Source organism: Rhinolophus sinicus, linkage group LG01 (assembly GCF_036562045.2).
Source record: "Rhinolophus sinicus isolate RSC01 linkage group LG01, ASM3656204v1, whole genome shotgun sequence".
NCBI classification, from domain to species: Eukaryota; Metazoa; Chordata; class Mammalia; order Chiroptera; family Rhinolophidae; genus Rhinolophus; species Rhinolophus sinicus.
The window spans coordinates 126685502-126708959 of NC_133751.1; the positions used below are offsets into that span (position 1 = coordinate 126685502).

At 33.9% G+C, this 23458-nt stretch overlaps 1 protein-coding gene across 5 annotated transcripts in view; it reads left to right on the forward strand.

Annotated features, from left to right (window-relative positions):
• Positions 1-22912, forward strand: part of CCNT2 (cyclin T2) — a 41840-nt gene extending 18928 nt beyond the window's left edge. The window contains exons 3-10 of one of the 5 annotated variants that reach the window (XR_002137326.2): positions 4549-4677; positions 6743-6803; positions 8959-9021; positions 12192-12554; positions 13893-14056; positions 18142-18212; positions 18717-19875; positions 19977-22912. Coding sequence is in view for 4 of the 5 variants with exons in the window: in XM_019731145.2 (XP_019586704.1) it covers positions 4549-4677; positions 6743-6803; positions 8959-9021; positions 12192-12237; positions 13893-14056; positions 18142-18212; positions 18717-20144 (1962 nt within the window). In the remaining variant the exon portion in view is untranslated. The other 4 variants (XM_019731146.2, XM_019731145.2, XM_074335557.1 and 1 more) reach the window with 4 other exon arrangements.
• Positions 22913-23458: the final 546 nt, after the last annotated feature.

Genomic DNA, 23458 nt, shown 5'->3' on the forward strand with positions numbered 1-23458 from the left:
TGTTTATTTATTAATGAAGTCCCTTTCAAGGCACAGAAAATACTTGTCTTAGTCTTAGGGGAGGGGGAAGTGTTGGGACAGGTAAGGGACAGGGAGAAATGGCTTCACCAGTCTGTAGGACCTAAAGATAAAACATAAGAACGGTTTAGGAGCCTGTTAATACTATATTAGCAAGTAGAAAACAGACTTGAAAGTTTTTTTTGTTGGTTTTTTTTCAGGGCTTTTTTGGATTAGGAGATTTAAAGTTGAAGAATAATAGAACAGCTATGGGTAGTTCTTAAATACAAATGTACGTACAAAGTGTGTGCACAAAATTAATTACTGAAAGAATAAAGACCAGAATGAGTCACTTAAAACTGGTCATCTTTGGTGACTTAAAAATTACCCAGTCTTTTTGTGACTGCAAACTGACCTTGCCTCCCATTATCAAGGTTGAAGCAAGCAGTGGAGGGTGAAAATTGTCAGCTGTGAGGGTATCATGCGCAGAAAGGGAGACGACGGCCAGAAATGGGCAGGAGGAGAATAGGTGGAGAAGGAAGGGAGTCAGTCAAGAGGCAGGAATAGAAACATACAAACGAATAGAAAAAAAGAAGGGGGTGAAAACAATTGGAAGGAGAAGAGAAGAAAGGAATCTGAGTATAGCCACTGACATAATGTCAGGTGTCATTATTTTAGTGTTTGCATCGGCTTAGTTAGAACTGAGAACCTTTAAAAAATTGAGTTAACTGGAAGGAAGAAGGCTAGCAAGAACAAAGGAATTTTACAAAGCATCTTAAATCACTTAAAATTTAACATCAACACTGACAATACACAATTTTCATAATATGTGAGGCACTATTCTAAGTGCTTTACATATATTGATTCATTTAATCTCCATCACAACTTTATAAGAAGGTACTGTTTCTCCCATTTTACAGATGCAAAAACTGAGCCACAAACAGAATGAGCAATTTGCCTAGGCTAGTGAAGTAACAGCTAGGATCCACTGAGGCAGTCTTTGATCACCTCTGCCTGCCCCTCCATGATTTGTATAGTATATTTATGTAGACATTTGTCTCATTTGGAGGATGTAGTATCCTCTTGAAGTAGCTGTACATCTACTAGGTGACAGACTGTGGACTACTTCAAAATCAATTTATCTTCCCTTTAGTTACAATAACTGAAGAAAGTTTATTATTAAACTAGAGACCCAAACGCAAAGAAGGATAGTGCATGATCCCTGTCCCCAGTGAACGGAATCTGTTTGTAGTTGTTTCATCACTTGAATCAACCGAGTATGGACTCCAGTGTTGGTGTGAACTCTGTGACTTTGAACGAAGTTTACGTGTGTTTGGTAAAAGCCACCAGACCAACTAATAAATAATATTGCCATTACTTATAACTTCTGGAATTCTTTTCCTTTTAATAAGCCACACAACAGAATCAGTTTTCCGTACAAAAAGCAGTACCTAGTTTGATTACTTTCCTTAGTCATCCTTAAAATTAAAGCCTCACGTGGATGGCCACAAAATATTTATCTAAACAGGTGTTTTGTTTGGTTTGGTTTGGTTTGTTTTTGCCACCTGATAGAGTAAACTGTTTGCAGGTTGTAGAGGAGGCAGTGTGAATGGAGTTAGTGGATTTCACCAGGAACTTTGGAAGTGTTGGGTGTTAGTTGCACTGGAGGAGGATGAGGACTATTTAGAGAGAACAGAAAGGCCTCTGTGATGAGTGTGGTAAATACACCAGGAATCTACCCTGAAGGTCACTGATTGTTTAGTTCCCTGAATACTTAATTTTTAAAATAATTTGTAGAATTTTAGAATCATTCACTAGCACACATACTTTGTTTCCATCGAGACTATCTTCTAAGGAGAAAAGCTGTGTGGTTTGAAAGTACCTCTGGATATTGAGGCTTTCAAAAAGTCTGAAGAGGATGGAGCTGAGACTGGGGATACTAAAAGATTTTACCAAGCAAAACTCATTGGAAACTTTAAGAAGTGCCCTTTAGGCAAGTAAGAGAAATTTTGGATCACCTGGCAGTTAGGAAGGAAGTTTAAATATTAAGTTTAGTCTAATCTGACTTTTGAATTGATGCTCTTTTGCTTCCCTCTTTGATTAATAGTGACATTTGAAGGCTGGCTTAGCCATTCCCCTCTTAGACATTAGCAAGAAAATGAATGAGAGGTTGTAGGAAACTGAATGTATCTTCATTTTATTGGGTGTTTCTTGCATTTCTTACATTGGTATTGGCTCTTAGATTTTTGTTGTGGTATTTGGAATACTTTGAATATAACGTTGGTGCCTTATACAGAGGGTGCCAAAAAGAAGGTGCCAAAAAATGTATACACATTTTAAGAAAGGAAAAAAACTGTATTAAAATTGTAATACAATGAATGATGCTAGCATTCGTTTGATTAACGCCATCTTTTGAGCAAACGTCATACTACACACACATTGCTACATAATTCAATTCAACTTCGAAAAGTAATACTCGTACATAGATAACATCTCTTAAAATGTGTACATTTTTTTAGCACCCCCTGTATATAGACCATCCACATGTCATTCAGATACATTGAATAGTAGCTACACAGTGCTAGATAATGAGAACATGAATGAATAATTCAGTCTCTGTTCAAGCTGCTTCTAGACTGTCAGGACAGATGAAATTAATAACCCAAAAGTTAGAATACAGCACAAATACAATGGTGGAGGTATGCACAATTTCCTATTGAATAAAAAAGGGTACTTCATTCTGACTCAGGGCTTTTACCTTAGGAAGAGGTGCTCTTTTGAGTTCATCCTTTAAATAGAAAAGGAATTAAATAGACAAAGTAGGTAGCAGTGGTAGGAAATTTTAAGTGTGTGGAAAAAAATAACTGATGTAGGAATTATTGTTTGATCTCAGTTATCTTATACTTTCTGCACCTCAGAAAACTCCCCGCCCTGATGGCTGCTATTTAACTGGTATGTCAAGAATGTTAACTAATTTTGATGTTGCTTAATTAAATCTGTTGTAAAGAAGAGTAACAGTAGTTTATTCTAAATCCATGAAAACTCAGAATAAGTTTTTTTGAGCATTCTCAATTTTTAAAATATTTTCCTTGTAATTTTAATTTTAAAAGATGGAAAAAAGTTGAAAGTCCAAGTTGAAATTATTCAGTCCTTTTAAGGTAACATTGTTTGGAGTCAAACTCACTTAATTTTTAGGTCGGTTATAAAGATTTGTACATCAGGAAGGAACTTCCTGAAGTCATTTTTACTCCATTTATTAATCTGCAAATGGAATTGGACTAGAGAAGGTCCCTTTCAGATCCAAAATCCAGTGATTAAATTTCGTGTCTCAGCGATGATATTTGTAAATTGTTTTAAAAGCTCTCAGAGGAAAGGGTCCACCTTCCCCGTATGATAAATTTTCTCCTTATGTTACCTTCCCAAATCACATATCATGATTTATGTCCCCTCCCCTTCCTCTTTTGGCCTTGTTTCTGATTAGTGATTGATCCCCAAGATACAGTGAGACTCAAATGTTCATCACTTGAAAAATAATGTACCTAATCTTTACATTTAGAAATTATCTTTCCACGGGATATTCCTTTTTTAAATTAAATTTATTGGGGTAACATTGGTTGATAGTTTTATAAGAAGTTTCAGGTATGCACCTTTCCAATACAACATGTATACTCCATTGTGTGCTCACTACCTAAAATCCCTGTCACCATGAGGTATTTCTTGTATGTGATCTTCTTGTATGTGATCTTGAAACTCTTGTAATTGAGTTTAAAGTATGCCTGTTTTCTGAATCAGCAGTTATTTGGTTTATTTGTAACTTGGGGGTAAATATTTGCTCAGAAGTGATGCTTCCCTCTCTTACTCAATGTGTTTGTTAGAGCTCTGTTCTTACACTTCTATCAGAAGAACATAATTCACTAAAACTAAAAAATATTGCTAATTTTTTTATCTCCAGTTAGCACTGTTTCTACTCTGTTGGTTTATCTGACATATTTATTCCGTTTTCTACGCTGCTTTTTATATTGCAGTAGTAAAGTAATAGAGAAATTAAGAGCAGTTTTATATGCAGACTCCTCTTCTCATTTTTCCTTGTTATAGATCCTTTTTCTGTCTCTTAAGCAAGATTGTGTAGCTCTTAGCCGCACAGTGAATTATTAATTTAAAAGAACTCTAGAAAGTCGTGACTGCCCCGAAAGGGAAAATCTGAATATACTTTATAATCCGCTTTTCATCTTTTTGTTGAAGCTATTGCTTCTTCATTAGTTGTCTTGAGGGTTTTTTCCTTTACCTTCTCAATGTGCATTAACATTTAAACTTTTTCTCAGTTAGCTAAAGTGTAAGTCTTTTTCCTTTTTCCCTTTAGAATTCTACTTGCAACACAAGTAAAACAGATTGTATAGACTTGGGTAACTAGTTCTATTTAATGAATAACTTATGATGCATCAGTCTTGTCATAGCCCAACTAGTGATTCCTTCCTTGCACCCCCCTCCCCTTTAGAAAGTAGCTTTTTCCAAAATTGTTTTGAAATAACCAAATTTTTATCTTCTCTGCAGATAATATCACCTACTGCATTATTTTTGGCTGCAAAAGTGGAAGAACAGGCTCGAAAACTTGAACATGTTATCAAAGTAGCACATACATGTCTGCACCCCCTAGAGCCACTGCTGGATACTAAATGTGATGTATGTAAAGGCGGGGGTTTTTGCTTTTTCTCGCTAAGTTTGAAACCTTTTCATTATTTGGTACCAGTAAAAACATAATTCATTTAGCGTTGCCTTCCAAATGTTGCTTCTTTCTTTTACCACTTAGGAATCAATCCGGTAGAAACATATTAAATATGATTATGAATTATAATATCGTTCTGAATCATGTAAGGCTTTGATTCAAAGGTACTTTCAGTTTCACATTTTTGTTGTTTTTCTTCACAGTAAACCTGTGATATATATGGAGGGTAAATCCTATCACCTCATTGTTTGGGTGTATTCAAGACCAGAGATAGTCAGCAAATGAAGGAATAAGAAAGCCTTTGTATTTACCTCCAGACCAGTAATTAGTCTTTTCACAGAATTGTTTCTTTATGAATGCTTACTGCTACTTATCTCTCTGATACATAAAAACACATTTTACTATGCATTCATGAGTGGCATTTTTAAAAAGTATTTTAATTTTCCTAAAGATTAATACTAGTTTGCAAACAACTTGCTCATCATCAACATTTTAATAGTTCTTGTTTGAAAACACCATTTAAAATTTTCTGACATCTTAAAACAAGCTAGAATTCTGTACCTTTAAAATCATTTTTTTTTATCACTCTTACTATAGGTGAATTACTTTATCAGGAACTTTTAACTACTTACAGTTATCAGATTATATTTATTCATTTTTTGAGTTGAGTTTAAGGTCCATATTAAGTATATCTGATTTTATAAATGACAAGTTTTATCCTAGATGTGGCTTCAAGGGAGTATAATATTAATGTAGCCATTCAATAATAAAGAATTGTAGTGTCTACTAACTTTACAAATTCAAAAATTATTTATTTCTTATGAATACTTAGGCCATTGTTCAAATAATAGAAATCTGTGTTTTAAAATCAGCTCAATGACCTTTTCAAAATGGGGCATAAATAAAATTAAAGGTGCTTTCACTTTGGGTTTAGCAATATGTCCTTACATAAATGAATATTTATATATAATACATTTTCTTATCACTGTAGTCAATTTTCATGATCTAAGAATGAGATGGCAGAAAATTTTTCATACCTTTTATTTCCAGAGTAATTACAGTAGGGGAATAATTTATTCAACTTGAAGGAAAAGGTCCTCTATTTTTGTCCCCATCTGTATATGATACATTATTTTGATATTTTATACTGTTTCCCCGAAAATAAGACCTAGCCGGATAATCAGCTCTAACGCATCTTTTGGAGCAAAAATTAATATAAGACCCAGTCTTATATTGTAATAAAATAAGACCCGGTCTTATATTAATTTTTCTCCAAAAGACACGTTAGAGCTAATGGTCTGGCAAGATCTTATTTTCAGGGAAACACGATATCTAAAATTTTCTCTTTTAATCTAGAAATTATAGAGTTTGTTTTTATTTTGTCTTTTCTGAAGAGAGGAAGTTAATTATAAAAATAGCTCACTGTGACTGTCAAGGAATTACATATGAAGTACTTTGATTAAGTTGATAAGCCTTATCTTTAAAGGCAGGTTTGAATTTGATATTCTTACCTGGGTTGATGCTTCCTGTTCTTAATGTGTCTTGAAGTCCCAATAATACCTCAATAAAGTGTTACATTACAGACTGACGATCTCTTTTGTTTAATTAACTAACCCCCTTTCATATCATCATTATATTAAGGGATTTTTTTTGTTGGGGGTGATGGTGGGGTGTTGGGTTTTTTTGTTTGTTTTTTTAGTTTTTGCTTTGTTTACATTTCCTATATTAGAAGTAATTCAATTTAGACTTGTCACAGAATACAGATTTTTTTCTAGCACCCTCAATTTATTTCCTAAGAGAGTAAATATTAATGTAGCCATTCAGTAATAGAGAATTAATAGTGTCTACAAATTCTTTACAAATTCAACTATTTCTTGTGACTGCTTAGGGTATTGTTCAAATAATAGAAGTTTATGTTTTAAAATTAGCTCAGTGACCTTTTCAAAATAAGGCACAAATAAAATAGTCTAGTGGTATGATTTTTGTCTTAAGCATTTTAACATTATTACTTTTACCTGGCAGGCTTACCTTCAACAAACTCAAGAACTGGTTTTACTTGAAACCATAATGCTACAAACCCTAGGTATGTACTTATATCATTTATTATTTTGTGTGTGTGTTCTTCGGTGCAGTACAGTAAGTACTCAATGTCATCAATAGGTTCTGCAACTTTAAGTGAAACAACAAATAGCAAAACTAGTTTTGCTATAGGCTAATTGATATAAACAAGAATTAAGTTCCTATGTTACAACAAAATGATGTTGAGCAAAACGACATTATGTGAAGACCTCTCTCTGTATTCTAAATAAAGGAAAAAGTTTCTGGAGTAATTTTATCATCGAAGAAAATTTCATTTAAAGCAAAGCTTGAGGCTAGAATATTATTGCCTGCTTATAAAGAAACCATTTTTTAAAATTTAATTTCATAATTTAATTGAATGGTAAACATAGTGTTCAATGTGATTTTTATGTTTTCAGGTAATTGAGGCACTATGCCTCATTCTGGATTTGCATTGGAGAATAAAATATTTCTTTAGGGCTATTGCATGTGATTGTAATGTGTACAAACATACATGGCAGTTCTTGTTCTCCTACAGCTTATAGTCAGTATTTAATGAATTTATCACATTTTTAATGTGACATAATAGTTACTTAAATGTTGATCATCCTTTCCTAAAACATATTGTCTGCAAAGTTTGCAATTTAAGTGATCGCTAAAGGTCATTTATTCTTTCACTTCTGATGAGGAAATTGAAACCTAACGTTTTGACTTGTATAGTCATGTTATTTCTTCTGGAAGAACATGGGCTTTATTGGGATCTGGATTTAAATCTGTAGGCCTCTGACTTGCTTTGTAAACTTGAGCAAAGTTCCTTTACCTTTCGTACCTCTATTTTGTGTAATGAGGTGAAATAATAATGCCTGCCTTAACATTGTGAATTTGAAGATGAAAGATAATGTAAGAAATTTGCCACATTGTGTGTTTATAAATAATCATTGTTTATTATGGTAGTTAATTTTATTTATTACTCCATTCCCAAATGTTTAATTGTAATTATAGCTTCCCATCATGACAGATTCTTTGTATTACAAAAGTAGGTTGTTTGAAATATTTATCACTTGTTTGAAGTTTTTGTAGTACAAAAGATAAAAAATAGAACTGAGAGTCTTCTCATTCCTTCCAAATCCAATGATTTTGCATGTTATTTATTGTCTTACAATGTAAAATTACATTAATATGAAAATTACAAATTTATATCATGAAGGTAGAAAAGGAAAATTATGTTATGTGGAAATAATATAGTTATTTAAAATCATTATATCATATTTGTATTGTTTATGACAGATTCTTAAGCACAGAGAATGAATAGCATTGTTTTGTACATTAGAATTTACAAATTACTCGTCTTTGGCTTTCATTAAAGTATGATTGTGCAGGTTTAATTACAGTAGAAATATATATAGACCATACAATAACTTTATAACTCTAGATTACCTGTTTATTGGGATGTTAATTCATTTACTGCTTCTGAAGGCACTAAATGTGACCTCCACTTTTTTTGTAAAGGTGAAACCACAGCTCTTCCTCGGGGTTGACTGAACATTGAAAGCTTTTCAACCTTGTATCTTTGGTTTTAGAAACAGTGATTCAATGAATCTTGAGGCCTATAAGATTTACTTACCTTAATTTTATTTTATTATTAATGAAATGTAGTTATAAGCTAACTGGCTGGAACATTTTAAGGCATACTAAGAAAATAAAGAACTATATCATTTAAAAGGTCATTTCTCACACAGTGACTCAAAGGTTATATTTATGAAAAATGTTATTTTCACAAAATCTTCTGAAAGAGTTGAAATACGTTTAAGAAACATATTACATAGTTGAATCCCTTCAACTACTGTGAGGAAGGCTTAATAATTTCATTTGTTATGATTTTAGTTTGTTTTTAACTTGAGGACAATCTCAAACTAATTATAATTCAAAATTCTGAGTGACTATTACCACCTGACCTATAAAAAACTTTGATATCAATTTTCATAATTGGAACATTGTTTTTGAGAGGAAATGTTTTCTCGTTGGAGGTATAAGGAGCATGTCACTGATGAGAAAGTAACTTTCTTTGTCTTTGGATGTTTTAATGAAAAATATACATTTATGGTTGTGTGATGAATGGCATTTCTCAGGCAAGTATTGTAGTGGTAAGTGATTGGGAAAAAAAGTCCTTTTCATTTCAGGTTTTGAGATCACCATTGAGCACCCACACACAGATGTGGTGAAATGTACCCAGTTAGTAAGAGGTAAGTGATCTGTGAAACTTTTAAATTAAGTACGGTGTTAATGCTTTTTATTGTCTTTATCATTGATTTGAATGCTATTTTGTTCTTCTAGCCTTTTTGAATTTTATTAAAATAGGGGAAATGTCATTTTGAAGCATTACCTTTTCGTGTTATACATCTACCTATTCATCTACTAGTCAATTAGCTTCCTTAAACTTAGGCTAGAGTCTCAGTTCACAGAAAAATTGGAGGGCTTCCAAATATTTGTTCTCTCTCTACCTCTCCATTGTGCTATGCCAGTCCTATTTCAGTTACTGTTTAAGATGTAGGCCATTAACACATAAGTGCAGAAAATAGTATTAATTTTTTTGTTTATGTCAAACTTTTATTGACTTCTTGAAAAGATTATACAGTATAAGAATTTGGCGCTAAGCCTCAAATTTTTCATATAAAAATTGCCTGCCTTAGCAGATTTGTCACTTTTGGAAATGTTTTGCCCATGTTCATTTGAACAAAATTGATTTGATATATTTTTCACAGTTCTTTAGCATTACCAAAAATTGTTTCCTTTTTGTGTATAATGGGGAAATAATTACATAGCATGGTAGCATACAGTGTGTGATATGCCTATTAAACCTTTTATAAACAGGAGTGGGAAGTTCTTGTATTTTTTGCTTTACTGCTTTATTAGGTTTTTCTGCTTTTGTTAATGAATCCTATGTATCTGTTGTCCTATCCCTAGAAATATTTTTTACACAGTTGCGTGTTGTTATACTATTTGTTACTTCAACTTCCTTGTTTCCCGCTGAAGTATTATGTACTAATAGCAACCACTTGGAACCTTTTGTGTGCTTTTTTCTGTTATTTCCTTTTTGAGAATGAAATTTTTGCAGTTCCATTCTTTTACCCCCAGACTTTTTTTAGGTTTAACAAAATGGGTAAGACTTTTGAAGGCCTTGTTTTATTTTTTAGTGTTTATCTAAATATTCTCACATTTTATTCATTCTAAATTGTATTCATTTTATAGCTAGGTAAGATTTTTATTGTTATGGCTACATTGAAAAAAAAACCAACCTCTTTAAAACCACAATGATTTTGTTAAGAACTGGACTTCTAAAAATGCCATTTATATTTTTTAGATCCTAATAGCACATGTTATCATTTGTAAACTAGAGCATACGTATAGTTCCTGTTCTTCGTGGTATGTGAATATATCTCATAGCACATTCTCATCCCCAGGATTACAGTGTAGCATAGAATTGTATGAATAACTAGTGTAAATGTTGAATTAAGAAAAAAGAAGCAGAGTAGTAGTTCTGTTTTCCTGAAAACATGAAAGGGTAAACTGTTCTGTCAGAATAACGAGAGCCATGTAATTTGTTTTAAGTTGAGCCTAATGAAGAAAGATATTGAAGGAAGATATTAATACAGGTTAAAATATGTACTTTATTTTAATAACAATGAACCTGGATTCATCTTGGTATTATTGAGAGATTTTAGCTTCTTTTAAATCTTTCGTCACAATTTAATATTTTTGTACATGTTCTAGATCTAAAGAAGTTAGAGGCATAAAGACCATTCATTTGCAAAATTGAATAGTAAATTTTAAAACAATGACAAAAACTACAAATTTGAATATCATTTAAAGCAAAGTATTTAAATACGATTTTTATTGTTGTTAATGTTTAAAGTGTGACTGATAGTTAAATTTTAGTACAAATCTTATATATATGTTTAGCCTCATTTTGTCTGACTAACATTTCAAGTAACTATAGTATCTCACTCCATTTAAAAAATATTCTTTTGTGTTTGGTGTTTTTCTCTGCTCTGTTACAACTTTAAGCTAGCAAAAGAATATTTTCCCTACATTCTTCCTCTGTTGCACGATGAATGTTAAAGTTACTGACTTTAGATGTATTCTGTGGTTAAAACTGCTATGGCAATTTAAAATTATTTTTACTTTTTCTGCATATTTTGAGTCTTTTGTGGGGGAAGGGTAAATGGTTTGGTTTTTTTAAAGTCCTCCTCCACCCCAAGAGAAAATTGATATTATGCTACTTTGCTGCTGAATTGGCTAATGTAATTTTACAGGGACCTTTCACTTCTGTGATTTCTCCTTCCCTCCCCACCAGGAAAGAATGTCATACTTAAGTCACACTGCCTCCAAGACATCTGATGCTTTGACACTCTTCCTTAGCACAGCTCTGCTAAGCCCAAGTCCCTTTTTGTAAATCTTTATGTTATGATTCACATGGGGCAGCAGGGATTACAGGTGCTACGAATAAAACTAGGAGGGGGCAAGGAATTTGAGTCCACTTAGAGAGGGGTGAGTTGAGGGGAACTGATCCTAGAGCAGGAGGGAAAGGTATGTCAAGTGATTATAAATGTAATTGGAAAGGGTGGGGGGAAACTAGCAAAGGCATCCCTGTTGGGAAGGATAAGAAGCAAAAGAAGGGAGCGGGGACTGTTTTCAATGTCTTAATTTCTATTTCAATTTTTGCTTTTCTTTTGCGGACCAGTGTTGAAGCACCCTGATTCCCTCTAGAGTACTTGCATCATTTCTAAAGTTGTCATTGATTAGATTCTCTAATTAAAGACAAATACAGTGGAGTTTCCTATATCTATGTCCTTATGATGTTTCTAGGTTGTTTATTCTCTGTTGATGCTTAGCATGATTAAAAAAAAAAAACCAAGGGAGCAATTGTGCTCTCTAGAGTTTGGGGTGGGGGTGGGGGTTTGTTTTGTTTCCTTTTGATGGAAATACTTAAACCAATTTAAATATGATGATTGAGGATTAAGTCTGGCAGGCAACTTTTTGTATTTTGTATTAGACTTCAAAATCTTTTCTTCTTCTTCTTCTTTTTTTTTAAATCCAGGAGAATACTTTATTGCAACTTTTAGCTGACTAGATGCTTAACTTAGTAACAAGTTTAGCCCTTGTAACTGGCTAGCTAAAAGCAAATCGGCTTGTTTCTCAGATCTTTGGGGGATAGCAAGAAACATTTGAGTGAATGTTGTTGAAGATTTTCAGTAGTATAGAAAATGATGGCGCTCTTGTGATATTTGTAAGTAGTAAGTAAAATTTACTTTTTGTGTACACATCTTTGAAGTTTTTGTTGTGTTGAGAACTTTTTGATGGAAGCATGTTAAAGCTGATAGTATTGTCTTCGTGTTTTTTTTTTTTCTTACAGCAAGCAAGGATTTGGCACAGACATCCTATTTCATGGCTACCAACAGGTTGTTATCCTGACCCTCTTTGTTGCACTGTTGTAGCACACTATAGCTTCCTTTAATGCAGGGCCCCCTCAATGTGTCTCTTACCCTTGTTGCAACAGGAGACTGGACCATCTACTGTGGTGGTACCTTCCTGTCTGCTTTGCGGTGTATTGTACAAGGGACTTTGGGCACAGAGGGGTTAAATGCACAATGTGAAGTGTAGTGGTGCTTTCTGATGACATATTCTCGATTTGTGAGTGCATAAGTCTAAAATTGGTAGCCTGAATAGCAGCTAAAGATTACAGAGCTAAACTTAACGTAGAAATTCGAGCAACTTGGTAAGTATAAAGCTATTTCTAGTTTACAATTATAGTTAAATGACAATTTTTAAAATTTCACATTGATCCAATCTTAACTTTAATCATAAAAGTATTTTTTAATAAATAATAAAGTTTATGTAACTTGGGGTTTTTTTTCCAGATAATACCCACTAGTAGTAAATTAGAAGTAGTCAAGTCCTGTCAGTGCCTGGATTTGCATAAGTACAATTTTTACTTTAAGGAAACTTACTTCCTTTTCATTTTATATAAATAAAAAATAGTGTGGGTTGTGGTTGATCAATAAACATTTTCATCAGTTCGGAAACTGAAGTGGAACAATAGTTTTTAAAAGCCTTTAGTATCTAATATGAAATTTTGTTCTGTATTGATTATATTAATGATTTAAGTTTGGTTTTTGAATGGGTCATTGAGAAGGGGCCCAAACCAATTTTGATCCAATTTCTTGTGACACTGTTAAGTTTTATTTAAAACTTTGGACTTGCCAATATCAATAGTGTTTCTTAGAATATGTTGGGATTTAACCTCTATCCTTAGGAATTCTGAACAACAAGAAAAAAATACACTTAAGTTTAAAACTTTGTGTAGAAAAGCCTAGTTGTGACATGTTATATGCCCAGTATAGTAGAAGGAGAAGGGTAGTATTTCTGTAGTATTTAGCAATATTGGGACTTGAAGCCATTGAGCAAAAGGTAAGTTTTCTCTATGGCTTTGCTGAAAAAGAAGAAAAATGTAAAAAAGAGTTTACATAGATAAGTGTTAAATTCCCTTTGACTTACTTGAGAATTATGTTTAAGCCACATCACGTGGTAGAATCCCTGATTATAATACAATGTTGAAATTAGTTTGTCAATTTTATAGTCTTCTGCTTTTTCTTTATTTTTTTGCCATGAGTATGACCACAAAAAAAAGGCCACAAAAAAATTAAAGGTGTTAAACATTTGTATATAGTGATTATTGGAAATATAAGTATATTAAGTATATCTTCAGTTATAAAGAAATAAAAATACTTTGAATTTAGATATAAAAGCAAAATTTAGAAATCTTAATATTAGTATTAATATATTATTAAATATATTAATATTAATAGAATACTCTGGGAAGTAAAAGTATGGGGAATGTTTATAATCTATAGCATTTTTAGTACTATAATTTTATAACTGTAGTGTTAGCTTTTAATTTAATTAAATAAGATTTTGTACTCTAGACTTACAGAAGAAAACCTTCATAATTCTGTTTTCGCTTTAATCTTACTGGTGAATGTTTGGTTTTTTTGTTTGTTTGTTTTACATATTTGAATTTATATGGCTCTTCATTTTCAAACCTGCTCCACAACAGTCTACATCTTACAACCTTCTGTCTTCAGTACAAACCAACAGTGATAGCATGTGTATGCATTCATTTGGCTTGCAAATGGTCCAATTGGGAGATTCCTGTGTCAACTGATGGAAAACATTGGTGGGAATATGTGGATCCTACAGTTACTTTAGAATTACTAGATGGTAAGTAAAGAAAATAAGTTTGTTTTTTTTACATTAAAAATACTTCTTTTTATTTTGGGAATATAGGTTTGAAAAATAATGAATCCCATATATTCATGGGATCCACTATGAACAATGATCAATTCTGGCCAATCCAACATCCTCCCTCCCCCTATAGTTATTTTGATGCTAATCCCAGATATCATTTCATTTATTACTATTTCAGTTTGTATTTCAAAAGATAAAGACTCTTCAAAAAACATAACTATAATTCCATTTTAACAATTTGGTAATAGAATTTAAAAGTAAATTACATAATCAAATGAACAGGATGAAAATAAGGATTCATTAACCTAAAGAAAAAAAGTGAACATATATTAACCACCACTGAATATCTGAAGCCCTTTCGGGGTTTTTCGGACTTTTTAAAGTGTGCTAATTTTGTTGATTTTAAAATATGTAGACTCAAAGTCAGGTATTAAGTTATTACAGAAGATGTGAAGCAATGAGCTAAAGGTATTTTCTGGCTAACATTCCTTACTCTGTATAGTTCCACTGATAAAGTGTGTCATTGTTGCCTTACATTGTTAAATGTGAATCAACATGGTTAATTGGGGGTGCAAGTACTATCGATTATGAACCTAGAATTTGGGGGTCTCCTGGTAAGAAATTTCTCTGGCTGAAAAATAAGAGAAGCTGGCTAGAGGTAGGAGATTCTTGGAAATTGAGACATTTTAACCTGATACCCTAGGTTTCAGAAAGGAAATAGATAACACTCTTACTTAACAGATACACCTAAATTGGTATGTTAGGTTTTCAGCTAGTTCTTTTTGTGTGCTTTCCCCAAATCCCATCACAAAATTAAAGCTAATGGGAAAATAGGATTTACATCTGTTGCTACTAAGGACATGTATCACATACAATGAGAGATCTCTGTGGCTTTGGAATGTGGTCTTCCAATAAAATCTTAGATGTTTCTTTAAAGGTCTGCACCCTTTTCTGTGAAGGTCTAAATAGTAACTATTTTAGTTTATGGGCTGTGCTGTCTACAACTACACACCTCTGCCACTGTAGCTAGAAAGCAGTCAGGCAATTTGTAAATGAATGGATGTGGCTATGTTCCACTAAAACTTTGTTTAGGAAAACGGGACGCAGGTCATATTTGGTCCACTGGCAATTTTGTCTACCTTTTTGGTAAAATATGCTTCTTTGTTAGATCTTGATTTTCTGATTTTTTTTTTCCTCTGGAAACTTTCTCCCAGACTATATATATTGTGCTATATTACTGCCACATGATTATGCTCTTTTCCTTACATTGCCAGGGGTTTTTCAAAGTTTGTGCAGAGGGGAAGGACATCTTTAGTGACCAGAAATAATACCTAAAAGCCAGTGTGTTGGCTGGGGCGGGGCGAGCAGGGGGGAGTTCCCTGTTGTGCCCGTCCTTGGAACGTCTTTTGAGTATTTAAGGTTTGTAGTTGAAAAGTTTACTGTAAAAGAAATCAAAAACAAAAGTGTTGTTTTTACAGAATAAGTTTATTGGCATGTGTACTGGGAGTAAGTTTTAAAGTTATAAACAACTTAAATGTTTACATAATGTGAGGTATTAATGTAATTCATACATTAAAGCAAAATTTAACAGCAAAAAAAGATAAACCTGTAGGGGGCTTTTTTTCTTCTGTGACTTGAAGATTAGGTTATCTATGCCACCATCTAGCAGTCAGTAGATAAAGTAGGCATAATCTTAATAAAAATAGTTTATATACATGGTACTAAAGTAAAGCTCACCGAAAAAATTTGCCTTTTCTCCTGCTCTTAAGTTGTAGGTAAAGTTGGGTTGATTTTTTTTTTTTTTTTTTTTTGACAGAACAGGGATTACCTAAATACCCTCTGATTCCACTCTGAGAGGGCTCAAGTACATTATTCATTTGGAAAGCCACTGAATAGGAATCTTGGACATTTAACATATTAAAAATAATCTACATATTACACTTGCAACTAATTTTTAAAATCTAAATAATATATAGCAGCATTCTCTGCTTTGATTACAAAAGAAATACAGTAACAAAATTGAAAATAGGTCTGAATTTTAACATGGTTTTTGAAGTATCGCTATATACTGAAATAAGTCATTTAATGACTGTTTCAAAACAACATTTGCTTGTACTTGTCCTACCTATAAATTTTGTTTGTTTGTGGGGTTTTTATGATTAATAACAAACCCTCATGTATGTTTTTCATATTGTGAATTTCTTCTGTATATTAGCTTTGAGGGAGAGAGGCCTCTATTTTAAGTATCATGCGTGCATGTGGTTTTTGTGCATGTAGTTACTTACATTAGTACTGATAATTTGACAGATTCTTTTTTTCCTCCACTATAAAATTTAAGAGTAGGATACTTGAGAAAGGAAAACCAAAGGTTATATTTTATTCCAGCTGAGTACCAGGTTTTGGACCAGAAACTTTATATGCATTTAATCTTTGACAACCAAGCAGTTAAAGAAATTGAGTCAAACAATTTCTTGTTGTGCCCCAAAGTATTATTTATCTGCTAGATTTATTAGTGTCCAAGTAGAAAAGGAGTCTTTTTTTCAAATTAGCAGGTGGTAGTCCGGGCATTTGGTTTTTTCCATCCTAACTGGGTCAAAAGCTTATGAAACTTTAGCAGGAGTTAGTTGTCACAGCGTGTGAACACACACGTATAGCGATGCCAAAACTAATACCAATGTTTGTCTTAAGAGTTGCCAATAACTATATTAAGAACACTATTTTGGGGTAGAAAACTGTAATTCATAATTATGCCACTTTGGAAAAGTGGGTCATCTCATTTTAATCCTAAATTTAAGGGAGAAAAATGATGTAAAAGTATAACCAGGGTGGTTCATTAATAACCGTGTTTCCTGAAAATCAGACCTAGCCGGACCCATCACCTCTAATGCGTCTTTTGGAGCAAAAATTAATATAAGATCTGGTATTATATTATATCATTATATCATATTACTATATAAGACCCAGTCTTATAGTAAAATATATTAATTTTTGCTCCAAAAGATGCATGAGAGCTGTTGGTCCGGCTAGGCCTTATTTTCAGCAAAACACGGTATGTTAATAGTGCTGATTGCTAGTAAGTTATGACATAGGTGGAGGAATGTTTTTCATTTAACATCAAAATAATTCTGAAATTAAAGAAATTGCAAAATAATACAGATATTCTGTATATGATTCACCCAGTTTCTCTAATGTCAACATTTTATATATAATAATATGTGATTATCAAAACCAGGAAGTTAATATTGGTATAATACTATTAACCAAACTACAGATTTTACTCAGATTTCTCCAGTTTTTCTGTTCTAGGATCACACATTCCATTTGGTTGACGTGCCCCTTAATCTCTTCCGATCTATGACAGTTTTTCAATCTTTTCTTTCATGTCCTTGACACTTTGAACAATACTACCTGTTTTATGTTAATAGAATGTTTCTCAATTGGAGTTTGATGTTTTCTCATCATTAGATTGAAGTTACACAGTTTTGGCAGGAATACCACAGAAACGGGTTGTTCCCTACTCAGTACACCCTGTCGGGGCACATCATTTTGATACGTCTTATGGCTAGTAATGATAACCATGATACTTGGTTAAGGTGGTATCTGCTGGGTTTCTCCATTGTAAAGTTACTGTTTTCTCTTTGCAATTATTAATATTTTGAAGGTATGCAGGGATTATATGGATATCCTTTTTTTCCTCAAATTTTTGCCCACTAATTTAAAAAAAATCTATTGATGGATCTTGCCTGCAACAATTATTACTATGGTGTTTGCCTAAAAGAGATTTTCTGTTTTGTGGCAATTTTGTTTAATGCTACTAAATTTCTGAGGAAGCGTGTAAAATAAGGTGTGGATGTGGGGGGTGATTTTCTTTTTTCAAAGGCTTCCTCTTTAAAAATACTTGTTCAGAGCTGTGTCTACTTCTGTATATGCGAAAGTTGAATAAGAGGGTGATAGTGAAGTAGATGAACTCTTGAGGTCCCTTTTTAAAATTGCCCACTTAAAAGACATTTAAATCCTAAAGGCACGTTCTAAGTTATACATTTACATTTTATTTTTAGAGCTAACACATGAGTTTCTACAAATATTGGAGAAAACGCCTAGTAGGTTGAAGAAGATTCGAAACTGGAGGGTAAGAGAATTGGTAGGGTTTAATAGAATATCAATTTGTCATTTATCTGATAATTATATAGCTAACCAGTTCAAATTTTTGTGGTTAAATATTCCTATTTCCAGTATTCCTAAATAATTACAGTGTATCATAAGCTACATACACTCATAGTTTATTCAACTACTATATCCAATGGATTTTGCTAAGTACTTCATAAATTTCTTGTTTAATTTTCACAATGATGGAAATAGTCTCCTCGTTTTGCAAATGGGGAAGTTAAAGCCTAGACAAGTTAAATTTCTCAAATGACTGGGCTAGAGTTTAACCTGTATCTAATTCTAAAATTAGTGCTTTCAGCTCTTTATAGCTGTCTTTTATGCCTATAAATAAAACATTTACTGGCAGTATAGTCTTGAACCCCAGTTGATTTCATTTCCATAAATTTAATACAGAATTTTTGTAAGCAAAGAAATGTGTATTAAAGTCCTGTAATATCATTGCTTCTTTTGTGTTTTGTTTCCTTAGGCTACTCAGGCAGCAGCTAGGAAACCAAAAGTAGATGGACAAGTATCAGAAACACCACTTCTTGGTTCATCTCTGGTCCAGAATTCCATTTTAGTAGATAGTGTTACTGGTGTGCCTACAAACCCAAGTTTTCAGAAACCATCCTCATCAGCATTCCCTACACCAGTATCCCTAAATTCGGGAAATATTTCTGTTCAAGACAGCCATACATCTGACAATCTGTCAATGCTAGCACCAGGAATGTCAAGTTCCTCATACAGTTTGTCATCACACCCAGAATGGCCTCAGCATCAGGACTCGGCAAGGACAGAACAGATGTATTCACAGAAACAGGAGGCGTCTTTGTCTGGTAGCCAGTACATCAACTTCCAGCAGGGTCCTTCTGTGTCGCTGCATTCGGGATTACATCACAGGCCTGACAAAATTGCTGACCATGCTTCTGTTAAGCAAGACTATGCTCATAAAGCAGGGAGCAGTAAACACCATGGACCCATTTCTGCTACTCCTGGAGTGATTCCTCAGAAAATGTCTCTAGATAAATACAGAGAAAAACGTAAGCTGGAAACCCTGGATCTGGATGTCAGGGACCATTCCATAGCCGCCCAGGGAGAACAGCAGCACAAGCACCTGCAGCCCCAGGCAGCCAGCAGCAGTTCTGTGACTTCTCCCATCAAAATGAAAATTCCCATCACAAATGCAGAAAAGCCTGAAAAATACTTGGCAGAGAAGAAGGAAAAGAGCGGATCTCTGAAATTACGGATTCCAATACCACCCACTGATAAAAGTGCCAGTAAAGAAGAACTGAAAATGAAGATCAGAGTTTCTTCCTCAGAAAGACACAGCTCTTCGGACGAAGGCAGTGGGAAGAGCAAGCACCCCAGCCCCCACGTTAGCAGAGAGCACAAGGAGAGGCACAAGGAGCACCCCTCCAACCGCCACCACCCCAGCAGCCACAAGCATCCGCACCCGCACAGTGGCAGCAGCGGGGCTGGCGGTAAGCACAGTGCTGACGGGCTGCCGCCCCCTGTGCTGAGGAGTCCTGCTGGCCTGAGCAGTGATGGCATTGCCTCTAGTTCCAGCTCCTCCAGGAAGAAGCTGCATGTCAATGATGCATCCCACAACCATCACTCCAAAATGAGCAAAAGTTCCAAAAGTTCAGGTAGTTCATCTAGTTCTTCCTCCTCTGTTAAGCAGTATCTATCCTCTCACAACTCTGTTTTTAACCATCCCTTACCCCCTCCTCCCCCTGTCACATACCAGGTGGGCTACGGACATCTCAGCACCCTCGTGAAACTGGACAAGAAGCCAGTGGAGAGCAACGGTCCTGATGTCAGTCACGAGTACAGCACAAACAGCCAGCATATGGACTACAAAGACACATTCGACATGCTGGACTCGCTGCTAAGTGCCCAAGGGATGAACATGTAACCCTGTGTTTAGGTCACGTTTTCCTTTCCTTTTTTAATTTAAACGTTGTTAGAATGGAATCCTCCTGATCTAGCAGTGGTAACACCTGCTGTTGCTGCCACTGTTTCAATATTTGTAAGTGCTGCTTTATTCTTCATTCTGAAAAGAAGAGATTATAGTAAACACGTCTTTATCTCCACATATGATAGTGTTATAAATACTGTAAAAGCATGGAAGGTGCAAAACTCAGTATTTCTACAATTGCAGCTAAGAACATTAGGATGAATGGCTGGCTGCTTCTAGGAATATAAGATGCCTCAAGCATTCGTTATTTATAATTTGAATACTGTAGCTGTTTTTTGTTGTTGCTTGGCTTTTGAATGAGTGTAATTGTTTTCTTTTGTGTATTTATACTTGTATGTATGATTTGCATGTTTCAGTGATAAAGGGATAAAACAGTATACTGAAAACTGTTTACAAGAAAGTGGAGAAAAATGTACATACATTTTTGTATGTTTAGATATTACCATAAATACTCAGGATTGGAGCTGCTTGTAAGTATAACAATATACAGAATAACTTTATTTGATCTTGTCAGAGTCCATCACTAATCTAAAGCAAAGGTGGCACTTTCTCATGTTAACCTTAAACTCTAGGCCTTACTGGACGCCTCTGAAGAGGACACTTCACTACCAGGTTGGGTATGCAGTGCCACAGAAGGTCACTTAGACGGCGAGGCACTGAACTTCTGCCTTCAGAGGTTCTCACCAGATTGGCTGCTGAAATAGCCCCTAATTTTCTGAAGGCTTGAAGAGGGAAAAACAAAGTTTACATACTCTTGATGTGAAGTGCAGTGAAATGTTGGCTTGTCGCAGTACTATAACAGAGCTGTTAATAATGGTTATGTAGATGACTGTGATTTGAAAGCTGAATTCACAAAACTTACATAGTGAAGAATTAGTAAGCTTTTTTAAGTTAACTTTAACACTACATAGTTTAACAGTAAACAGGGATCACTTTGTCCTCTAGCATTCAGAATAATACCACGTTCCTAAACATACTCCTCCCTTGAAGCGTGTTTGTGTGTGATGCCATATTTCTTTTTCAAGTAAATGCAGTCTTCCTTATAAAAATAAAATTAAACCTATTGCTCTCTCAGTTATTTTATATTCCAAGAATAAATTTAAAAAGAAAACATTACTGTGCATTGTACCTGTATTTATAGCTTCTCAGGAAGCTCTAAGCAAAAAAGGTCATCCTCCTCATGTAAACAGCAGTTGGAGGTTTTACATTGGTTCGCACATCTCAGTATATTCCTGTTGAGGTCACATTTGCACTGTCATCTGACTTAGGAATAAACGATAGACTTTGACTTGTTTAAAATTTGTCCTAACCACCAATAATATGGTTCTGGTTTATGAGCGAGTCTTGAATTTATTCTGTGGTAAATCTTTGAGCTGTTGAGTATCTTTGAGATGGGTTGAATTCAACATCTGTTGAACTGAAAGCTGTCTTAATTTTTCCTCTGTGTATATGAATTATTTTTGTTAAAAAGCCACTGATATGTGCACAATTGTAATTTTACTCAAATATGTTGCAGTTGTAAATATTAGAGAGTTTAATCTCCTGCTCTACTTTTATTTAGCAATTACCTAATTTGTCAGTAGCTTTATAATTTTTTAATTGTTTATTATTTTGTCAATGTTATTTGAATTTAGGATACTAGGAGCCTCTTTCTAGGGACATTGCTTAGTTAGCATGTCCTAACATTTGTTCTTGTCTTGCATAACTTTAGTAATCTTTGTCATTACGTGTAACCTTGTTCTGTATGGCATATTATTGTATCCACAAACATGATAATTTTGATACAGTTATACTTTGACAGTGGTACATAATCCAAGGACTAGTGTAGAATTACGCTGAGTGCAAAAATTAGGGAGGGAAGGGTTTTGTTCTTGGTAATATAGATGTGAAACCTCTAAGGAGCAATCATGTGAAACTACATAGGGTGGTTGTGCTACTGTATAATTGGGGATGATAATACCAGGAATTTTAATAAGATTTTGTAAAGAATATCCAGAAGAGTAGTGAACTTATTTTCAGTATGACATAGAAAACAATGTGAATATTTAAGGTCTGTGACTATACTTAAACTTCACAAAGAATTTTCAGAATTGTTTTGAGATGTGGGAATAAAGGTAATTTTGTTGAATCTTCATTGGTGCTAATGATGGACAGTTAAAAAGGTAGCTAGTGTATATTGTTATGAGTCAGTACTTATTAGTACTTCCAAAATTGAATTTGAAATGCTATGTATTCACTTTTCATTCTGTAAATGTAAATCTTTACAATAACTTTATTTATTAAAGGGCAGCCAGTTGTAATTTTTACAGGATTGTGTGAGCTATTCGAACTCTTTAACCTCTGAGCAGGATATAAGCTTCCAAAACCACAATGGGGATAAATATGGAAGTCCTTTTTAAGTTTCATTCCCATTAAATGAAACCCTTATAATTTATATTACCATGAATTTGCTTCAGCCATCTCATTTGCATAAAATAGTTCATCAGTCTGGTCCCAATAGGCTCAACCAAAGAAAAAGACTCCAGTGAATGGACATTATTACTGAGTCTTCTTGTAAGTAGCCATAAGTAAACCAAAATAGTATCATCAGATTTAGGTATGAAATTCCACATGTGCAAAGTACTGTTAAGGTGATACATTTTTGATGAGATTTTTAAAAATATTTGAAATATTAAAAAGCATTATCTTTTAAACAGCCTATAAAAGAGTGATTCATTTTTTTAGTTGTGCTTTCGCTAGATCACAGATCGGTTACCTTTATGCAGAAGCACATTGCATAGATAGACTTCTACCTCTTTCAATTAATTTTCCAATATTGAGCTGTGCCCCCTAAATATTTGCCTTAGCTACCTTAAAATATATTTTCAGAACCAAAGCAAAGGAGTACCTTTTCACAGAAATATTCTTGGAGGCCTACTTTACAAAAGACTGGCGGGTAGTATCCTTTATTGGGTAAGACTTTGCAAAATGTCCTAGATCTTTTTTCTTGTTTAACCTGAGGTTCATTTGTTGTTGCAGGTATTTAAATACTGAAAAGTCATTTAGTCACCCCTGGGTTTATCTTTGAATGTGTTTAGGATGCATCTTCCTCTTCCTCTGAGTATGCAGTTCATTCTGGTCAGAGATCTTAGGAGTCAAAGCTTCTACCATGATACATGGTTTCATGCAGAATTTCATGAGGCCTGCTTGCATTACTTCTACCAACAGATTACAATGATGTTAAAAAAAACCTTCAAAGCCAAAAGTTTTTC